The sequence below is a fragment of the Papaver somniferum genome, chromosome 1 (genome assembly GCF_003573695.1).
Source record: "Papaver somniferum cultivar HN1 chromosome 1, ASM357369v1, whole genome shotgun sequence".
Classification (NCBI taxonomy): domain Eukaryota; kingdom Viridiplantae; phylum Streptophyta; class Magnoliopsida; order Ranunculales; family Papaveraceae; genus Papaver; species Papaver somniferum.
Window position 1 is genome coordinate 116,067,136 of NC_039358.1, and position 15,641 is coordinate 116,082,776.

The following is a 15,641-nucleotide window of genomic DNA, read 5'->3' on the forward strand; positions in this document are numbered from 1 at the left end:
TAATATGTCTAGGAGCCGTCCAATCATTCCAATTCTATATAGAGGTGTTGATGAAATATGTACAGTGTCGAAAAGCTCAGCTGTGAGGCTACGAATAACATATATTCATACGGAGCTCTGAGAGGATGTACGCTCAGTCAGAGATTGTGAAAATGAGCTTTCATGAATCCTAAAATATGAGTTTCACATGCATTTCTGAAACCGTATCAGAAACATGCAAGATCATGATTTTACGATTTTAGCCTTTGTTGAAAATACACCATCAAAAATCCTTTAATGTATTATAATATGACGAGATAGTAAAAGTGTTATCTGGTGAATCCACCCTTAAATAGTCTTCACCAGTATCAGTTATTGCTGGATTGTTTATCATTTGAAGTAAGTCAGACACTAAAGCAATTTCAGATTCCTTCCAGACTCTAGAGAAATTGAAATTCCACGCAGGAAGACCATCAGTGAGCATCATCATCTCTTTGATTTACTGCTATATAGTAATTTTGCTGAAAAAATGCTTTGATATAATATATTTTGTTTTACGATATTTTAACACATAAATGGAGTATGTGAATAAAGTCCATAACAATACAAATACAAATGTTTGCGTAGACCCGTAATGAAAAATTCTCAACAAATCTCAGACTATCATGAATATAGTTATTATCTTCTACTCTCTCCATCCCACATATGAAGGCGAAGAATGAGCATTTTCTAAGATTAAGAATAAATTTGGGTTTCATTAATTTTCTCTCACTTTCTTAATTTACCTTTACATTTTTCCGATATAGAAATACTAGCTTACATATCTCCATTTCACATTTTATTAAATTGTATGATATCCATACATTATAAGTAAGAGTATATATAAAAAAGTAATCTTAAAATTGAAACTCCGCCTATCTGATAGGACTCTAAAATTTTATAAAATCCGCTTTATAATATGGACGGAGTCACAGAGGGAATGGTTGGGGAAGTTTTCTAATCCAAGAAAAAAACTCTTCACATGAGAGAGAACTGCTAAGAGCTAGCACTATAGTGCCCTCCATCCCTTCCCTATCCCTCAAATGTAGGGAAGGGATAGCACAAGGAAGGCAACCTCACTATGGTTCCCTTTCTTCCCTTCCCTACACGATACGGAAACTCAGTAGCCGTATGAATAGTGCCGTACGACTACTCAGTTGCCGTATTTTTTTCCCAAATTTTTTTTCCAATAAGAATATATTTGTTTAGGTAAAAAAAGATATTTTAGAGTAAAAAACGATATATAATAAGTAAAAAGGAGATATAATAGGTAAAAAAAGAGTTTTATTAAAACAAAGAGTGAAAAAGGAAAGTTTTAGGGTAAAACTTTAAAAACCAGATACGGAAAAGCCGTGTAAAATGCTACGGCTACTGAGTAACCGTAAAGTGCAAATTCATACGGCAACAGAGTAGTCGTGTGATTTCCCTTCCCTACAAGAGGGATCAGATGTGATCCTCCTACTAGGGAAAGGGAGGGATATCCCTACACATGTAGGGATATGGAAGACCATAGTACTTGGTTTTTTGAGTTTTTGAGGGATAGTGAGGGGATATCACAAGGAAGCCAACCTCACTATGGTGCCCTCCTATCCCTTCCATACACGATACGGCTACTCAGCAGCCGTATGAATAGTGCCAAACGGCTACTCAGTGGTCGTATCAGTCAACTCGTTGACTTGACCAATACGGCTACTAAGTAGCCGTTTTATAGGTTTTAGTCCACAAAACCTGCCTCACTCGACCATTTCTTTTTGCATTTGGATCCAGCCTTTCGAGATCGATTTGCATTATTTCCCTTTCTTCTTTCTCTCGAGCAGCTTCGATTTGTTATTGCGTTGTCTCTAGCAACCTTTTCATAATTTGGTTTTGTTGTTGCTGACGAGGTGCGACTGTCGTTCGGGATTCTTTTAGATAATCTACAAATTTACTGCCCGCGTCGCTCATCTGAGAGTCTTGCGAGGAAGGTGTGGCGGGTCTAATTGTCCCGACGACCTTTTTATTAATTTGGGCTTTTTTCGCTGCTCTAGAAATGCGTTTATCTCCTGTAAATCCACCCGACGACGTTCTGGGTATTGTACTTGGGTTCGTACCAGGGGTATATTCTAATGGAAAAGGGATACCGCTAGGGACATTATAAGGGTTTTGAAATTGATTTGCAAATGGAGTCTCGATGAATTGGCTTGTAGGTGGATTTTGAGAAAATGGGGTTGGAAAACTAAACATATTAGAGAAATTTCCATGAATTTGAGATTACGGAGGATTAGAATCTTGGTCCATATCTTCAGCTACACCTGCTTGTACTTTTGGAACATCTTTAAGCAGTTCATACTCAGCATCTCGATCAAAGTTTTTTTTTGTGTATTTCAACATGTAAGCTTTTCACAATTAACATCTACATCAATGTAAACAAACCATAAATAAGATACGCATAAATTAAAATATTTACAAACAACATATACAACAACTATAATGAACATATTTAAATAACATACCCGGTTAATAGAGTCCAATCCCGGATTACTTATAGTAGTGATGATATTTTAATAGTGGTAAGAAAGGTTGTCGTTCACTCAGACTTGTCGGATTGATTTTAAGTTTTAATAAAAGAAAATACTAAAAATAAGAAAGTATATATATACAAAATAAAGTCACATGATGAAGAGGGACCAGGACTCGGGATTCCACTGCTTTTCATGTTCATGGGATTCATAAATTTATCCTAGATATTTATAGATCAAAACAAAAGAAACAATGACTCTATTCTTTTCCAAAGTATATTTCGTAAAACATCAATTGTAAATTACAAGCATAGTGTATCTAAAGCACCTAAGACTAAGCATACACTATCTAACAAGATAACAATTGATTAATAGAAGTCATAAATCATTTAAAATCGGTGCAAAAAGTAAATAAGGAATTAATTAATTTACCCCAAGGATGAAATCCAGCTTCCTCCATTGTCCCAGTGAAAAATATGGATTCATAGCTCAAAAAGGTGTTGCAAAGGTGAAAAGGATAAAAAGCAGCGAGTTTGCAACGCCGACAGACTGTTAAAGACTCACTATCACAACCGTTACAAAGAACTATTGCTTCTTGGGGTCGCAGAAGAACTATCGTTTAAAGATACAAAATGTGACGGTTAAGAACGATAGTCCTAGTTGGTTTAAAGTTCTTCGTTCTCTTCCTTCAATGGCAGCAGCATAGACAAGCTCTACAACTTTAATTTCTCACCCTTTTTCGTCCCCTAACTCTCCATCCCTTCTTCTATTGCTCCTCAACATTTTATATAGCCTCACAACACCGAAATATCCCGTCATAACTCTATATAATTCTCCATTTACTCGGCAGTAAAAAATATCTCCTTGGGAATATTTTCTTCCCTTTCTTATCTTCTCACGCTGTCAAACAGTGCTGAAACTTCCTTACTTAACTCCTTCACGTCTCTGCAGCGACCAAGCACTTTCCAAACATGAGAAACACACGAATTAGAGTTCCAGCAGCACACGAAATTCATAGCAAATCCCGTGAAACACTCTCCCACGAACGTGTTGCTCTGTTTGTTTCGATCCCACGATGCATCCAACTCTAACCGAAACCATCGACCATACCATCCCTGTTTGGTCCAAACAGGCCCAAAGAAACCAAATCCAGTGCTCGAGTCTCATTCCAACGTGACCAAAATCTTAAAAGAATTTCCGCAGGAAGAAAACCCGGGAATATGTTCAACCCTTATATCCACCGTTCTAGCCAACTATGGTATAAACGACGATCATTACTATCTCTATTGGATCAAAATAGACAAACCCAATGAGTTTCAGCCCTTGAATCTCCCTAGAACACGATCAAAACTTCAACCCTATTTTTGCCCGCGTCTGCACTATCTCCCGCCAAATTTGAAATTTGAAATGAAGAAGAAGATGTGCCCTGATCCAAAACACGGGCGCCTTTAACAGCCTGGGGTGCCCTTATCCAAAATGAGGGTGTCTTTAATACTTTTCTCTCGGGGTCCAAATAGCACTTTTTGAGCAACTTTTTCCACACAAATGTATTTCTCCAAAAACACCTACACAAACATAAAAACACCATAATAAGTAGAAAATCAAGCACTAACAATAGAGACAATGAGGACAATTCCGACACAAAAATGTGTCTATCAAATACCCCCAAACTTATTATTTGCTAGTCCTCGAGCAAAACTAATCTATAAAATAAAAACTTAACTCACTAGGTGGCCCTAGTGACCGAGATATAGTCTCGGGAGGGTTTTACCAGAGGTGTACCCACAAAACCAAGACTTCTAATTGGTCACAAGTATTCAAAGAGCTATGAGGACATACATATTCTCAACCTATATCCAAGTAACTAGAATTGCCAGAGAAATTAAAGGTGCCAGCTCTAAAGCTGACTAAAGAAAAGGGGAGACACATCCGCAACACTGCTAGATAAAGAGATATCCGCTACACAGCTAGATAAACATTATAAGATGCATCCGCTTTACAACTGGATAAGATTAGGAGAGAGATAAAAATGAGAAGGACATCTGCTACACAGCCGGACTAATTACGTGTGATGAGTTGAACCAGTGCTAGAAAGATCTTGTGCCAAATGGAAAACGGACTAACAAAGCAACCAATATGCATCTCTCATCAACTCTCTCATAGTGCTCAGTAGAAACAACGTCTTCTTTGGATTCAACTGTTGATGATAAACTCTTGAATCTCGTAGAACCTTGAAAATTTAACTTGTATCCTTAATTTCTTGCTTGAAACTTTCTTATATATTTCTACTTCCCTATTATTGAACAAAAACTATGAACGTAATGATGATTTTTTTTTACACAAAAATAACAAGACAAAAATTTGAATGGCCATGAGAGAAGGACTTTGGAACTTGGATCTTCGCAACTGGTGATGTCTTGGTATCATGAACTTCAACAACTTATATCATTTGCTCTTATAACTTCTTGTAACTAAGTCTTCAACTTTGATTTTTGAATTATTCTTTTCTATTGTTGCTTCTAAACCTTAAACGTCTTCAACTTTCTTCATAGATTTTGATGTAGCTCCGCTTGTTGATGATGATAAGTTTCTACTGAGAGAGAGTCGTAATCCAGTAACTAAGACTACGTTGTGAGGTTACTTTGTCTTTCTGGCATTTCCTTCTGACCTACTTGACTTTCTATCATGGATGGTTAGGTCCATCACGGTTACCCTCTAAAAGGAACAAGTTCTCTCCTGAATTTCAAAGATCTCAATGTCTTTTTCTCTAATGTCTCAAAATATTGTTATCTCTAGCATTCCAATTTCTATCTTTTCGGTGAGAAACAATATGTAAACTTAGCTAACCGGATACTATGTGACGCTAGAAGTTTCAAAAAATGCGACTAAAAAGTTTCTCCCATACCCCCAAACTTAAATCTAACATTGTCATCAATGTCCTAAAGATGAAATTAAAAGCATGAACAAGGAGAAACTGTTACCAATTAAAGCAAAAGAGATAAGGAAAGATATTACCGTGTCACATGAATATTGGGTTACCTCCCAAGAAGTGCTAAGTTTAAAGTCTTCAGCCAGACTAAGAAAGGATTAGTCACCTTATAGAATCATAAAGTAATAGCCGGAATAACTGCGGATCACCAAAACCAAATAGGGCTATCACAAGTAAAAGGAATCTGCAACATGCCAAGAAAATTAACGGATAAAGCACGCCCTTGTCTAGTTTCCTGTTTAAGACAACTACATCTAGCTGTGGTTCAGGTTCTATAACTGGATCTAGATAAAATATTTTCATGGACTTCATTTCCTCGTAGCTAAGGTCCGATTCAGGTATTAGAGTCTGTAAAAACTCAAGTAAAAACTTGGAAGCACATGATAATAACCTAAATAATTGCGGATCCTTTAATTCAATCAGTTGACCACGATGAAAGTAGTGGTCTTCCTTAAACAAATGTGTCGACCCTAATCTCCTAAAGTAATTAGGTTTAGTATCAAAACTTAATAATTGACACATCTGAAACTTATACGTTCCCACAATTGGTTGAAAAATATTTGGTGGGAAAACAAAGTCAATTTGGGTACTATCGCCTGGGTAAACCACATCAACCAGAGGATGGGTTTCTAACAACTGAACTTCTTCCTGGACATTATTAGGTTCGGGAGATCTAGTATGAAGGTAATCTGGCACAATGGTTGAGGCACATATATCAAGTCCCAAGTGAGGTACCTTTCTAAGAGTTAAAGCACATGGAGAATGATAATCACCCCCAAACTTAGAGTTTTCAGTGTCTCTAGAAAGACTAGTCACAACTTCCCAAATTTCTAGGTCATCAGATTCCTGGAAATGGTCAATTGATTCTTCTAAGTCAGGTTCAACCTCATTCATCTCTATGAGTTCACTTCCTTTGTCTAAAACTATTGTTTCTAAATCTCTAGACTCAAAATAAACTCGTTCCTCTAAACCTTCGTTGTCTTCGTGAAAAGGAAATACTACATCGTCTAAAACGGGGGTATTTCTAGTCAAATCCTCATCCTTTTGAATAGATGAATAATTATTAAAATTATTTGGATTTGTACTAGAAACAACACTATCATTATAAAGCTCAATCGGAGTAACAAATTCCTGATCACTATGCCTATGTTCTTCATCAATACTATCCTCATCATAATCATCATTATAATAACATGAAAATGGTCGAACCCCATCTAAATAAGTAATATTACCAATTCTAACCTCGTCATCTTGATTATGTGAATAAAAACTATCCTTATTTTCAAGGGTGGTATTAGGAACACTATATTGGTATTTAATACTATCTTGAGCAAATTTTTCTACAATCCTATTTGTACTCTCAGTAAATTGCTTGAGGGACTCTTCTAGAGACATCTTAGTTGACTGCTCTATGGACTCTTCTGGGAGCGGAATATTATAAGTCTCTTTCATAAATAATCGAAATTTCTGTGTTGACTCATTGAAACTCTTGAGAGACTCTTCTAGAGAAATAGAAGGATTGTTTTGCTCGTATGACCTGTGGGTATGTGGATAGTAATTGGACTCACAATTTTATGGACCATAACCTTCAAAAGTTTCGCGTTCCCAATCACTATTCACACTATGGTCATAAAAAGGATAATGTCCAAGCTGCTCAGTCGGATACTCATTGTATTGGCTACTATAATACCAGTTTGACATCCTAACTGCAAGGGAATTCAAACAAGCACAAAGAAGGCTGACTCGACCACAACAAGCCTATTTTATCTAGCAAACAAAAAGCATGATGGCTCCACTTAGATTGTTTCTAGACCAGCTTCTATTCTTTCGAAAAGGAATTCGTTACAATCTGAGCAAACCCCTCTGGAATCAATCCGAGTTAAGGTAAGTTGGATAGAGGCGAGGGAAGCTCGGTGGAGCTTTGATACCCAAGGCCTCACCGGTATTACAAGGCGGCGCAGTCACGCATTCAACTCACAGAAACCATCATGAACTTCGAAGTATGCTTAAAAGAGTAACCAATATTTTTCGAATGACTTTCCTATTAAGCTCGTTACCCTATCGGTCTCGTTCTAGTCAGTATTTTAAGCTTAGGTTCGCGTAGTTTACGTGTTCCTAAGGCGGGCAAGAAGGAAACGGTGATGAAATCCGAGTCTTTATATTGATTTGGCCAGGCCTTGCCCTTTACTAGAAAATTAAATCCGATTTCAGGTCCTCGACATATATGCATACAAAATCATCCAGTAAACCCGCTGATAGGGGATTCGCGGGTGTTTAGAATTCTTACCTCCCGTTCCAGACGGGGGATGAACCGTTGAAGTCGACTCGGGCCACGACTCCTATGTCATGTACGAACCCGAGGGGCCGAGGCGATATCGTAATCGCCGTCCTTCTCTGCACACAGTTTATATTTAAAACTACCCTTCCGTATGGTTTTAAAAAAAAATAAAGTCCCAAAGTTCAATGTCCGAAAGAAAAGAAAAAATAAATGTGCAAAAATAAAATATTACAAAAATAAAAACCTTAATTACAGTTTCTAAAAAAAATAAAGAAAAATAATATACAAAATCTTCTTCTTCACTCCTTTTGGATTCCTATTTTTAATCCTTCTTTGGCTTCGTTTTTGTTTTCAGCACTTTCTCCCTTTTTCTTTAGCTCAGCTCCAAATCTGAAAACAAATAAGAAATACCAAAAGGTGTAAAAAAGAACAAAAATAATAAAAATAAAAATAAAACCTAAAAACAAATCTATACACAAGTCCGCGTCGGCGGCGCCAAAAATTGATGATATTTTAATAGTGGTAAGAAAGGTTGTCGTTCACTCAGACTTGTCGGATTGATTTTAAGTTTTAATAAAAGAAAATACTAAAAATAAGAAAATATATATATACAAAATAAAGTCACATGATGAAGAGGGACCGGGACTCGGGATTCCACTGCTTTTCATGTTCATGGGATTCATAAATTTATCCTAGATATTTATAGCTCAAAACAAAAGAAACAATGACTCTATTCTTTGCCAAAGTAGATTTCGTAAAACACCAATTGTAAATTACAAGCGTAGCGTATCTAAAGCACCTAAGACTAAGCATACACTATCTAACAAGATAACAATTGATTAATAGAAATCATAAATCATTTAAAATCGGTGCAAAAAGTAAATAAGGAATTAATTAAATTACCCCAAGGATGAAATCCAGCTTCCTCCGTTGTCCCAGTGATGGGTTTTAGCTCATTAGGTTGGAAACACACTCAAAATATGGATTCATAGCTCAAAAAGGTGTTACAAAGGTGAAAAGGATAAAAAGCAGCGAGTTTGCAACACCGACAGACTGTTACAGACTCACTGTCACAACTGTTACAAAGAACTATTGCTTCTTGGGGTCGCAGAAGAACTATCGTTTAAAGATACAAAATGTGACGGTTAAGAACGACTGTCCTAGTTGGTTTAAAGTTCTTCGTTCTCTTCCTTCAATGGCAGCAGCAGAGACAAGCTCTGCAACTTTAATTTCTCACCCTTTTTCGTCCCCTAACTCTCCATCCCTTCTTCTATTGCTCCTCAACAGTTTATATAGCCTCACAGCACCGAAATATCCCGTCATAACTCCATAAAATTCTCCATTTACTCGGCAGTAAAGAATATCTCCTTGGGAATATTTTCTTCCCTTTCTTCTCTTCTCACGCTGTCAAACAGTGCTGAAACTTCCTTACTTAACTCCTTCACGTCTTTGCAGCGACCAAGCACTTTCCAAACATGAGAAACACACGAATTAGAGTCCCAGCAAAACACACGAAATTCATAGAAAATCCCGTGAAAAACTCTCCCACGAACGTGTTGCTCTATTTGTTTCAATCCCACGATGCAGCCAACTCTAACCGAAACCATCGACCATACCATCCCTGTTTGGTCCAAACAGGCCCAAAGAAACCAAATCCAGTGCTCGAGTCTCATTCCAACGTGACCAAAATCTTAACAGAGTTTCCGCAGGAAGAAAATCCGGGAATATGTTCAACCCTTATATCCACCGTTCTAGCCAACTCTGGTATAAACGATGATCATTACTATCTCTATTGGATCAAAATAGACAAACCCAATGAGTTTCAGCCCTTGAATCTCCCTAGAACACGATCAAAACTTCAACCCTAATTCTGCCCGCGTCTGCACTATCTCCCGCCAAATTTGAATTTTGAAATGAAGAAGAAGATGTGCCCTGATCCAAAACATGGGCACCTTTAACAGCATGGGGTGCCTGGGGTGCCCTTATCCAAAAAATGAGAGTGCCTTTAATACTTTTCTCCGGGAGTCCAAATAGCACTTTTTGAGCAACTTTTTCCACACAAATGTATTTCTCCAAAAACACCTACACAAACATAAAAACACCATAATAAGTAGAAAATCAAGCACTAACAATAGAGACAATGAGGATAATTCCGACACAAAAATGTGTCTATCAAGTAGCTCTTGCAACTCAATCGGAAAAGTTATCCACTTCATTCTTGATTTTGCTAAACCGATTACGAACGCTTTTTGCAGTACGTTCGTGTTTATTCCCACCACAAGCTTCCACAAATATTTTAAAAAGGATTTCCCAAAACTCTTCCTTATCTTCATAACTTCTATAACCAAGAGCAATGTACTGAGTAATAATGTGATGATCTTCCAAAGTACTAAATCTCGCTCTATGTTTCCTTTTTTTGCTTCTGAGTCTCCGACATTAATGAGCAAAACAAAATTTAAAACTCTTACTTAAATAAAAAATAAATTGGAGAGATTTTAGTGAAGAAATCTATTGATGTAAGAAGAAGAAATTGATTTGGTATGATTTGAGTAGAGAATTAGAGTGGTATTTATAGAGGATTTTGAAAAAATGACCGTTGGGATCCGATGGTGGAGAAGATAGAGCCGTTATTAATGATGGATGGTTAGGATCGGGTGTGAGAGGTGTAAACGAAAAAAGGTCAAACAATTTTTTTTTTGAAACGGCTACTCAGTGTCCGTAAAGCATAAATTTATACGACTACTGAGTAGCTGTGTGATTTCCCTTCCCTACAAACGGGATCAGATGTGATCCTCCATGTAGGGAAAGGGGTGGATATCCCTCCATAATAGATGGTTTTTGGAGATTATGAGAGATAGTGAGGGATGGGGAAGGGATGGAGAGCACCATAGTGCTAGCTCTAAGTGTTTGTATAGGTCATCCTTTAGAGCATCTAGGTCATCTCATTGAATCGTTCATATTGTAGTACAAATGGGGTGCAAGTATCCGTTATCTTATCGAAAGAGGGTAAATATAGACCTTTCACAGTTGACCGTTGAGTTTTGAGCGGTTATCTTTGCCGCGAATAGAAGAGGTGGTAAAGAAAGTTAGATGTGGCATTATGTCATCAACAACTACTACATCAAAATGTCTCTGTCTCTGAACAGATAGTTTTTTACAGGTGAGATTTTTGCTGTAATGAGAAGGATTCCTCCTAATCCATTTCTTCCCTTAAATTGTACTCACATTTTCTAATTGGGTTCATCTATTTTCTCTATTCGATACAATTTCATTTTCTGCAAAGATTTTCATGAGGAGGAAGAATAACTTCGAGAATATCGGCTCATCGTAGTTTTCCAAGTAAGTAACTCTTTTTCGCATTCTGGTTGAAATTTGAGATGCCCATTTTAGTAATGCAAGTGAATTTTGTCGTTTGTTATCATCTTTCTTGTGAATTTTGATTTTCGAACATTTTTGGGTTCTAAGTCATTCATTTTGATGTTCATCCCATGCTGATTTTAATTAGATACCCAATCGTGGAACAACTATAAGCATCAATATAAGGCGGTTGAGTAGAAGAGAAATTAGTAATCTCAAAATGCATTCGTCAACTGGAACCATTTCCACAGCTCCTAATGAAAGCTCATCTGAGAATGGTGTAGGAGCTGAATATTTTGGGAAATTTAGTGAAGAAAATGCAATTAAAGCTATACAAAATGCTTATGGTAGTCCAGAGACGGCTAATTGTGTAGATGCACAAAGAGCAGTGATTGATACTGCAGCACCTTTTGAGTCTGTAAAAGAAGTTGTAAGCAAGTTTGGAGGAATCACCAGTTGGAAAGCTTATAAAATCCAAGCAAAGGTGACGCAAATTTTTTCCTTTGTATGCTTCTAATACAATCGGTTTTGAGATGATCGGCAAAACAGTAATTTTGCCTTCTCATTGTTGCAGAGATGTAACTCCATAGAACATGAGCTTGAGAATGTAACAGTAGAGCTTCCCAGGTATAAGAAAGAGTCTGACATGGCTAAAGATTCGAGTGAAGAAGTAATGAGAAATCTTGACAGCACCAAGAAACTAATACAAGAGCTAAATGTGAACCTAGAGAGAGCAGAGATCGAAGAGCGCCAAGCGAAAATGGAATCAGAAATTGCCAAGCTTAAGGTAGGCGCAATGGAACGCGGGGTTGCTGATGAGGTTAATGTTGAAGCTAAGGCTGAGCTAGAGGCTAAGCATGCTGTTGTACTCGAAGAATTGAAATCTGTAAAAAGCGAGTTGGAGAAATTGCAGGTTGAGTATGCTTCTTTAGTAGCTGAGAAGGATGCGGTTGCGAAGAAAGCTGTGGAAGTTGCATCTGAGTCGCAAGATGTAAATAAGGTGGTAAATGAACTGACTCACGAGCTAATGAGTACGAAAGAATCACTTGAATCTGCACATGCGGCACATTTGAAGGCAGAGGAGAAAACTATTGTAGCAGCTATTAAAAGAGATCAAGATTCTCTCAATTGGGCAAAGGAGTTGAAGCAGGCAGAAGATAAGCTTGAGAGACTAAACCAAACAGTTGTATCTGAAAAGGATCTCAGGCCGAAACTAAGTTCCGCATCGGCTTTGCTGGTGGAGCTAAAATCCGAATTAGCAGCTTATGCCGATGCTAAACTAGACCAAGAAAGTGGCAAGGATAACCAGGGGGGTTTGCACTCAGCAGTTTCTTCAAGCGAAGAAGAGCTCGGAAAACTGAGAAGCAACATAGAGAAGGCAAAAACAGATGCGAACTTTCTACAGATGGCTGCGCAATCACTTAACTCAGAGCTCAAAAATCAAAAGTCAGAACTTGTCACCTTGAGACAGAGAGAAGGAATTGCAACTGTAATGGTCGCATCTCTTGAGGATGATTTAAAGAACATCACATCAGATTTGGGTGTAGTGCAGATGAAGGAAAGAGACGCGAGAGAAAATATGACTGCGGCGGCTGATCTTCCAAAGAAACTTCAAGAAGTATCTCAAGAAGCAACCCAAGCGAAGTCACTTGCTGAGGCGGCTAACAAAGAATTGCAGCAGGCAAGGAAAGAAGTCGATGAAGTGAGGGCAAGTTCAAATACCATGAGGAGTAGAATGATCGCAGTTCAGAAAGAGATAGAGGCTTCCAAGGAATCAGAAAGGCTGGCCTTAGAGGCGGTCAAGGCATTGCAGCAGAGTCAGTTGGCAGCTGCCACAAATGCTGGTGATGGCAACTCTACCATTTCCATGGTGACGCTTTCTGTAGAGGAATACTACACACTGAGCAAACAGACCTATGAAGCAGAAGAAAGAGCAAGGAGAAAAGTTGAAGCTGCTGTTTCCCAAATAGAATTCGCCAAGGAGTCAGAACTCAGAACCCTGGCAAAACTAGAAGAAGTGAATAAAGAGATAAGTTTAAAGAAGGAAGAATTGAAAAATGCAATGAGAGAGGCTGAAAAGGCTGAGGGGGGAAAACTGAGCATGGAGCAGAAGTTAAGAGAATGGAGGGCTCAACAAGAGCAACAACGAAGAAACGGTGATGACGATCAAGAAATCGCGAGAAGCCTTTCAACAAATGCTGCTGCTGATAAAAATGCTACTTCAATTCTAGCTGTGCTGGACAAAAGTAATAGTGTGGCTGGAAGTGAGACAGGTACGGACTCTTCCCCAGACAAAGAAGGAAGGAAAAAGAAGAAGAAAAGACTATTTCCACGAATTATGATGTTTTTTTCCAAAAAGAAAACTCTTACACCAGAATCTCTGGTATTATAAATGTTGTCGAACCATTATGTTTTTCATCTGTGTTTTATCTCTTCTTGAGCAGTCTTACAAATCTGTTATAATGTGCTGATTCTTTTCAACGTTTTGTTTGATGAGTTGAATTGATGAGGTTTGGAAAGTGGTATGATAAGTCTGTTCGCCATGTATAAAGCGTGTAAATAATATTGATACATGATGTAGATGATTCATTGTAACAAAGTTGATTATATTGCAAAAACGAAATCTAATTCCGAGAGATGTATTATATCTGTTACCACTACCTTGTGCATTCTTGTCAAGAGAATATCACAGGTAAAGAAATAATTACAATAAAAGAATCGTTACTGACACACGACCGTCTTTCACTCAGTAGAGCGCAGACCTATAGTGGGAACCATCATCTTTGGCTGCTTGTTCTGCCTATAATGAGCTCTTCCAGGTCCTCCTACTCCATGGAGTCTCGATACTGTGTTGCCGAATTTTTATAGCAAGGCACTCAAGAACCAGAGCCAGCAAGAGTCTGAATAATAGTTGCGTGCAAAGGATTAGAGAGGTGTTTGACGAGGTTGTCAATCGGACCTGCATGAGTCACATTCGCTTGGACAAAAATGCCAAGCATTGCCATCATTGCTAGACGTCCTGCAACATGCTTTCAAAGACATAAGGGAAACTACAGAATTCATACGATCTTATATGCAGATTGCAAAGTAACAATGCAGATTAAGAAATCTAGTTACAAAAATACCGTTCTTAATCTCTTTGAGTTTCCAGACTCGGGCACTTTCTGCGTCTCTAGCCAGACCAAGAGGGTTGAATAATGGACCACCAGGGTAGCTGTGAAAGATTTAAAACAAAAGTTGGCTTGTTATAACTAATGTAAAAACCCATCAGTCAACTTCTTTTATGAGAAGACTTCTTGATCTCGTCTAGAAATTTGTTTGACAAAATATATTAATGTAATATACCCGTTTTCGGATCCTTCTAAGGCTGCTTCAATGCCGAAGAAGGTTCCATACTGTGCTTGGGATCCAGGACTAACAAAATCCATATACCTTTTGGTTTCGACGAACCTGAAATTTCAACCAGAAATGAACAAGTCCAAATTATGTTATAGACAAGATTCTCAAAAAATTTAGTCCTAGAAGATGGACTTCCTGAAGTAAATGAAAGAATCATATACCCCATCAGAAGAAACTGAACAATTATGAGGGTCGTTGTACTGGCAAACTCAAACTTTACGGCTCCTGCTTCATACCAGATTGGAAGGTTGACGAGCCTTGTAACACGAAGTAACTGTACTCAAAAAACAAACAACAACGGATGAATTAACACTACCTATACTAGCATACAGGGAGAATAATAGACATCTCTAGTTTTGCAGGGATCAACCTACATCGGTGAGTAGAATTCCGGCTACACCAGCCATGGCGAAGCGAGCATGTACAAGTTCTGCCTGTACATACCACTTCAAACTTTCTGGATCCTCTCCAAGTCCGAGTGGGTCAAAACCATAATCTCCAGCAAGACTACAGCAAAACAAGACCATGATGATGACTCGTCATTAAGTTCCTAATTTCAACTGGTACAAATATGCATCAGACATAATAGAGGTAAACAGAACTGCATCAACAAACAGTTAAGGATTGATGACAAAAGGAAAAACACTCACGTTCCGTTGAGGTAAGCAGGTGGGTCGAGTCCAGGAAGCCAGGTTGGGCGTTCTTGGGCACTGACGCAGGTTCGGGCAAATCTTGTTGAAGATCTTGCAGGAGAGGTAACAAAAGGAGATGGGTTTCTGTATATGTTCTTATTACTGAAGGTAGAGAATAAGGATGAAGAAGAGGTAGGTAGAAGGGTTCCCCTACTTCCCATTGCAACAACCATCTCTCCTTACTTATTATCCAGGAAAAGCTACTGTTTGTTAAGACTGTATCCAAACCAAAATTGGAATAATTTTGATTACTGGCACAAAACTAGTAGTTGGTATTTTTGAGATTTCTGAACCAGGAAAAGATTGGATTAAAAAATCCGGCAAAATCCTTATCCCTTTTGTTGCCTCAAATGTGGGAAGGCTTCCCAGTGGTACGTGGTCGAAATAGAATGGATGGATAAGCTTCTCAA

At 38.1% G+C, this 15,641-nt stretch overlaps 2 protein-coding genes across 3 annotated transcripts; one reads left to right on the forward strand and one right to left on the reverse strand.

Moving 5' to 3' along the window:
* The first annotated feature begins 10,905 nt into the window (after positions 1-10,905).
* LOC113297689 (protein WEAK CHLOROPLAST MOVEMENT UNDER BLUE LIGHT 1-like) lies at positions 10,906-13,774 on the forward strand. Of its 2 annotated transcripts, XM_026546258.1 has the most exons (4): positions 10,906-10,943; positions 11,067-11,122; positions 11,289-11,624; positions 11,715-13,774. In XM_026546258.1, exons 3-4 carry the CDS (start codon positions 11,361-11,363, stop codon positions 13,530-13,532), a joined length of 2,082 nt encoding a protein of 693 aa, XP_026402043.1. In that variant the 5' UTR covers positions 10,906-10,943; positions 11,067-11,122; positions 11,289-11,360; the 3' UTR covers positions 13,533-13,774. The 2 variants fall into 2 exon arrangements, with proteins under 2 accessions (XP_026402043.1, XP_026402039.1); XM_026546254.1 differs by lacking the exon at positions 10,906-10,943 and having other exon boundaries at positions 10,951-11,122.
* Positions 13,697-15,640, reverse strand: LOC113297711 (photosystem I chlorophyll a/b-binding protein 5, chloroplastic-like). The gene is made up of 6 exons (XM_026546284.1): positions 15,190-15,640; positions 14,914-15,046; positions 14,701-14,813; positions 14,486-14,590; positions 14,266-14,354; positions 13,697-14,159 (listed from the first exon to the last, which is right to left on the reverse strand). The coding sequence occupies exons 1-6, from the start codon at positions 15,402-15,404 to the stop codon at positions 14,017-14,019; spliced, it is 798 nt and encodes a 265-aa protein (XP_026402069.1). The 5' UTR covers positions 15,405-15,640; the 3' UTR covers positions 13,697-14,016.
* Position 15,641: the final 1 nt, after the last annotated feature.

Excerpts from the sequence above, each read along its gene's own strand:
- LOC113297689 (XM_026546258.1), top strand. The coding sequence starts at position 11,361 with ATGCATTCGTCAACTGGAACCATTTCCACAGCTCCTAATGAAAGCTCA. Across the intron at positions 11,625-11,714 it reads CTTATAAAATCCAAGCAAAG|AGATGTAACTCCATAGAACA; the intron begins GTGACGCAAATT and ends TCATTGTTGCAG.
- LOC113297711 (XM_026546284.1), bottom strand. The coding sequence starts at position 15,404 with ATGGTTGTTGCAATGGGAAGTAGGGGAACCCTTCTACCTACCTCTTCT. Across the intron at positions 15,047-15,189 it reads CCTGCTTACCTCAACGGAAC|TCTTGCTGGAGATTATGGTT; the intron begins GTGAGTGTTTTT and ends GTTTTGCTGTAG. Across the intron at positions 14,160-14,265 it reads ACTCAAAGAGATTAAGAACG|GACGTCTAGCAATGATGGCA; the intron begins GTATTTTTGTAA and ends AGCATGTTGCAG.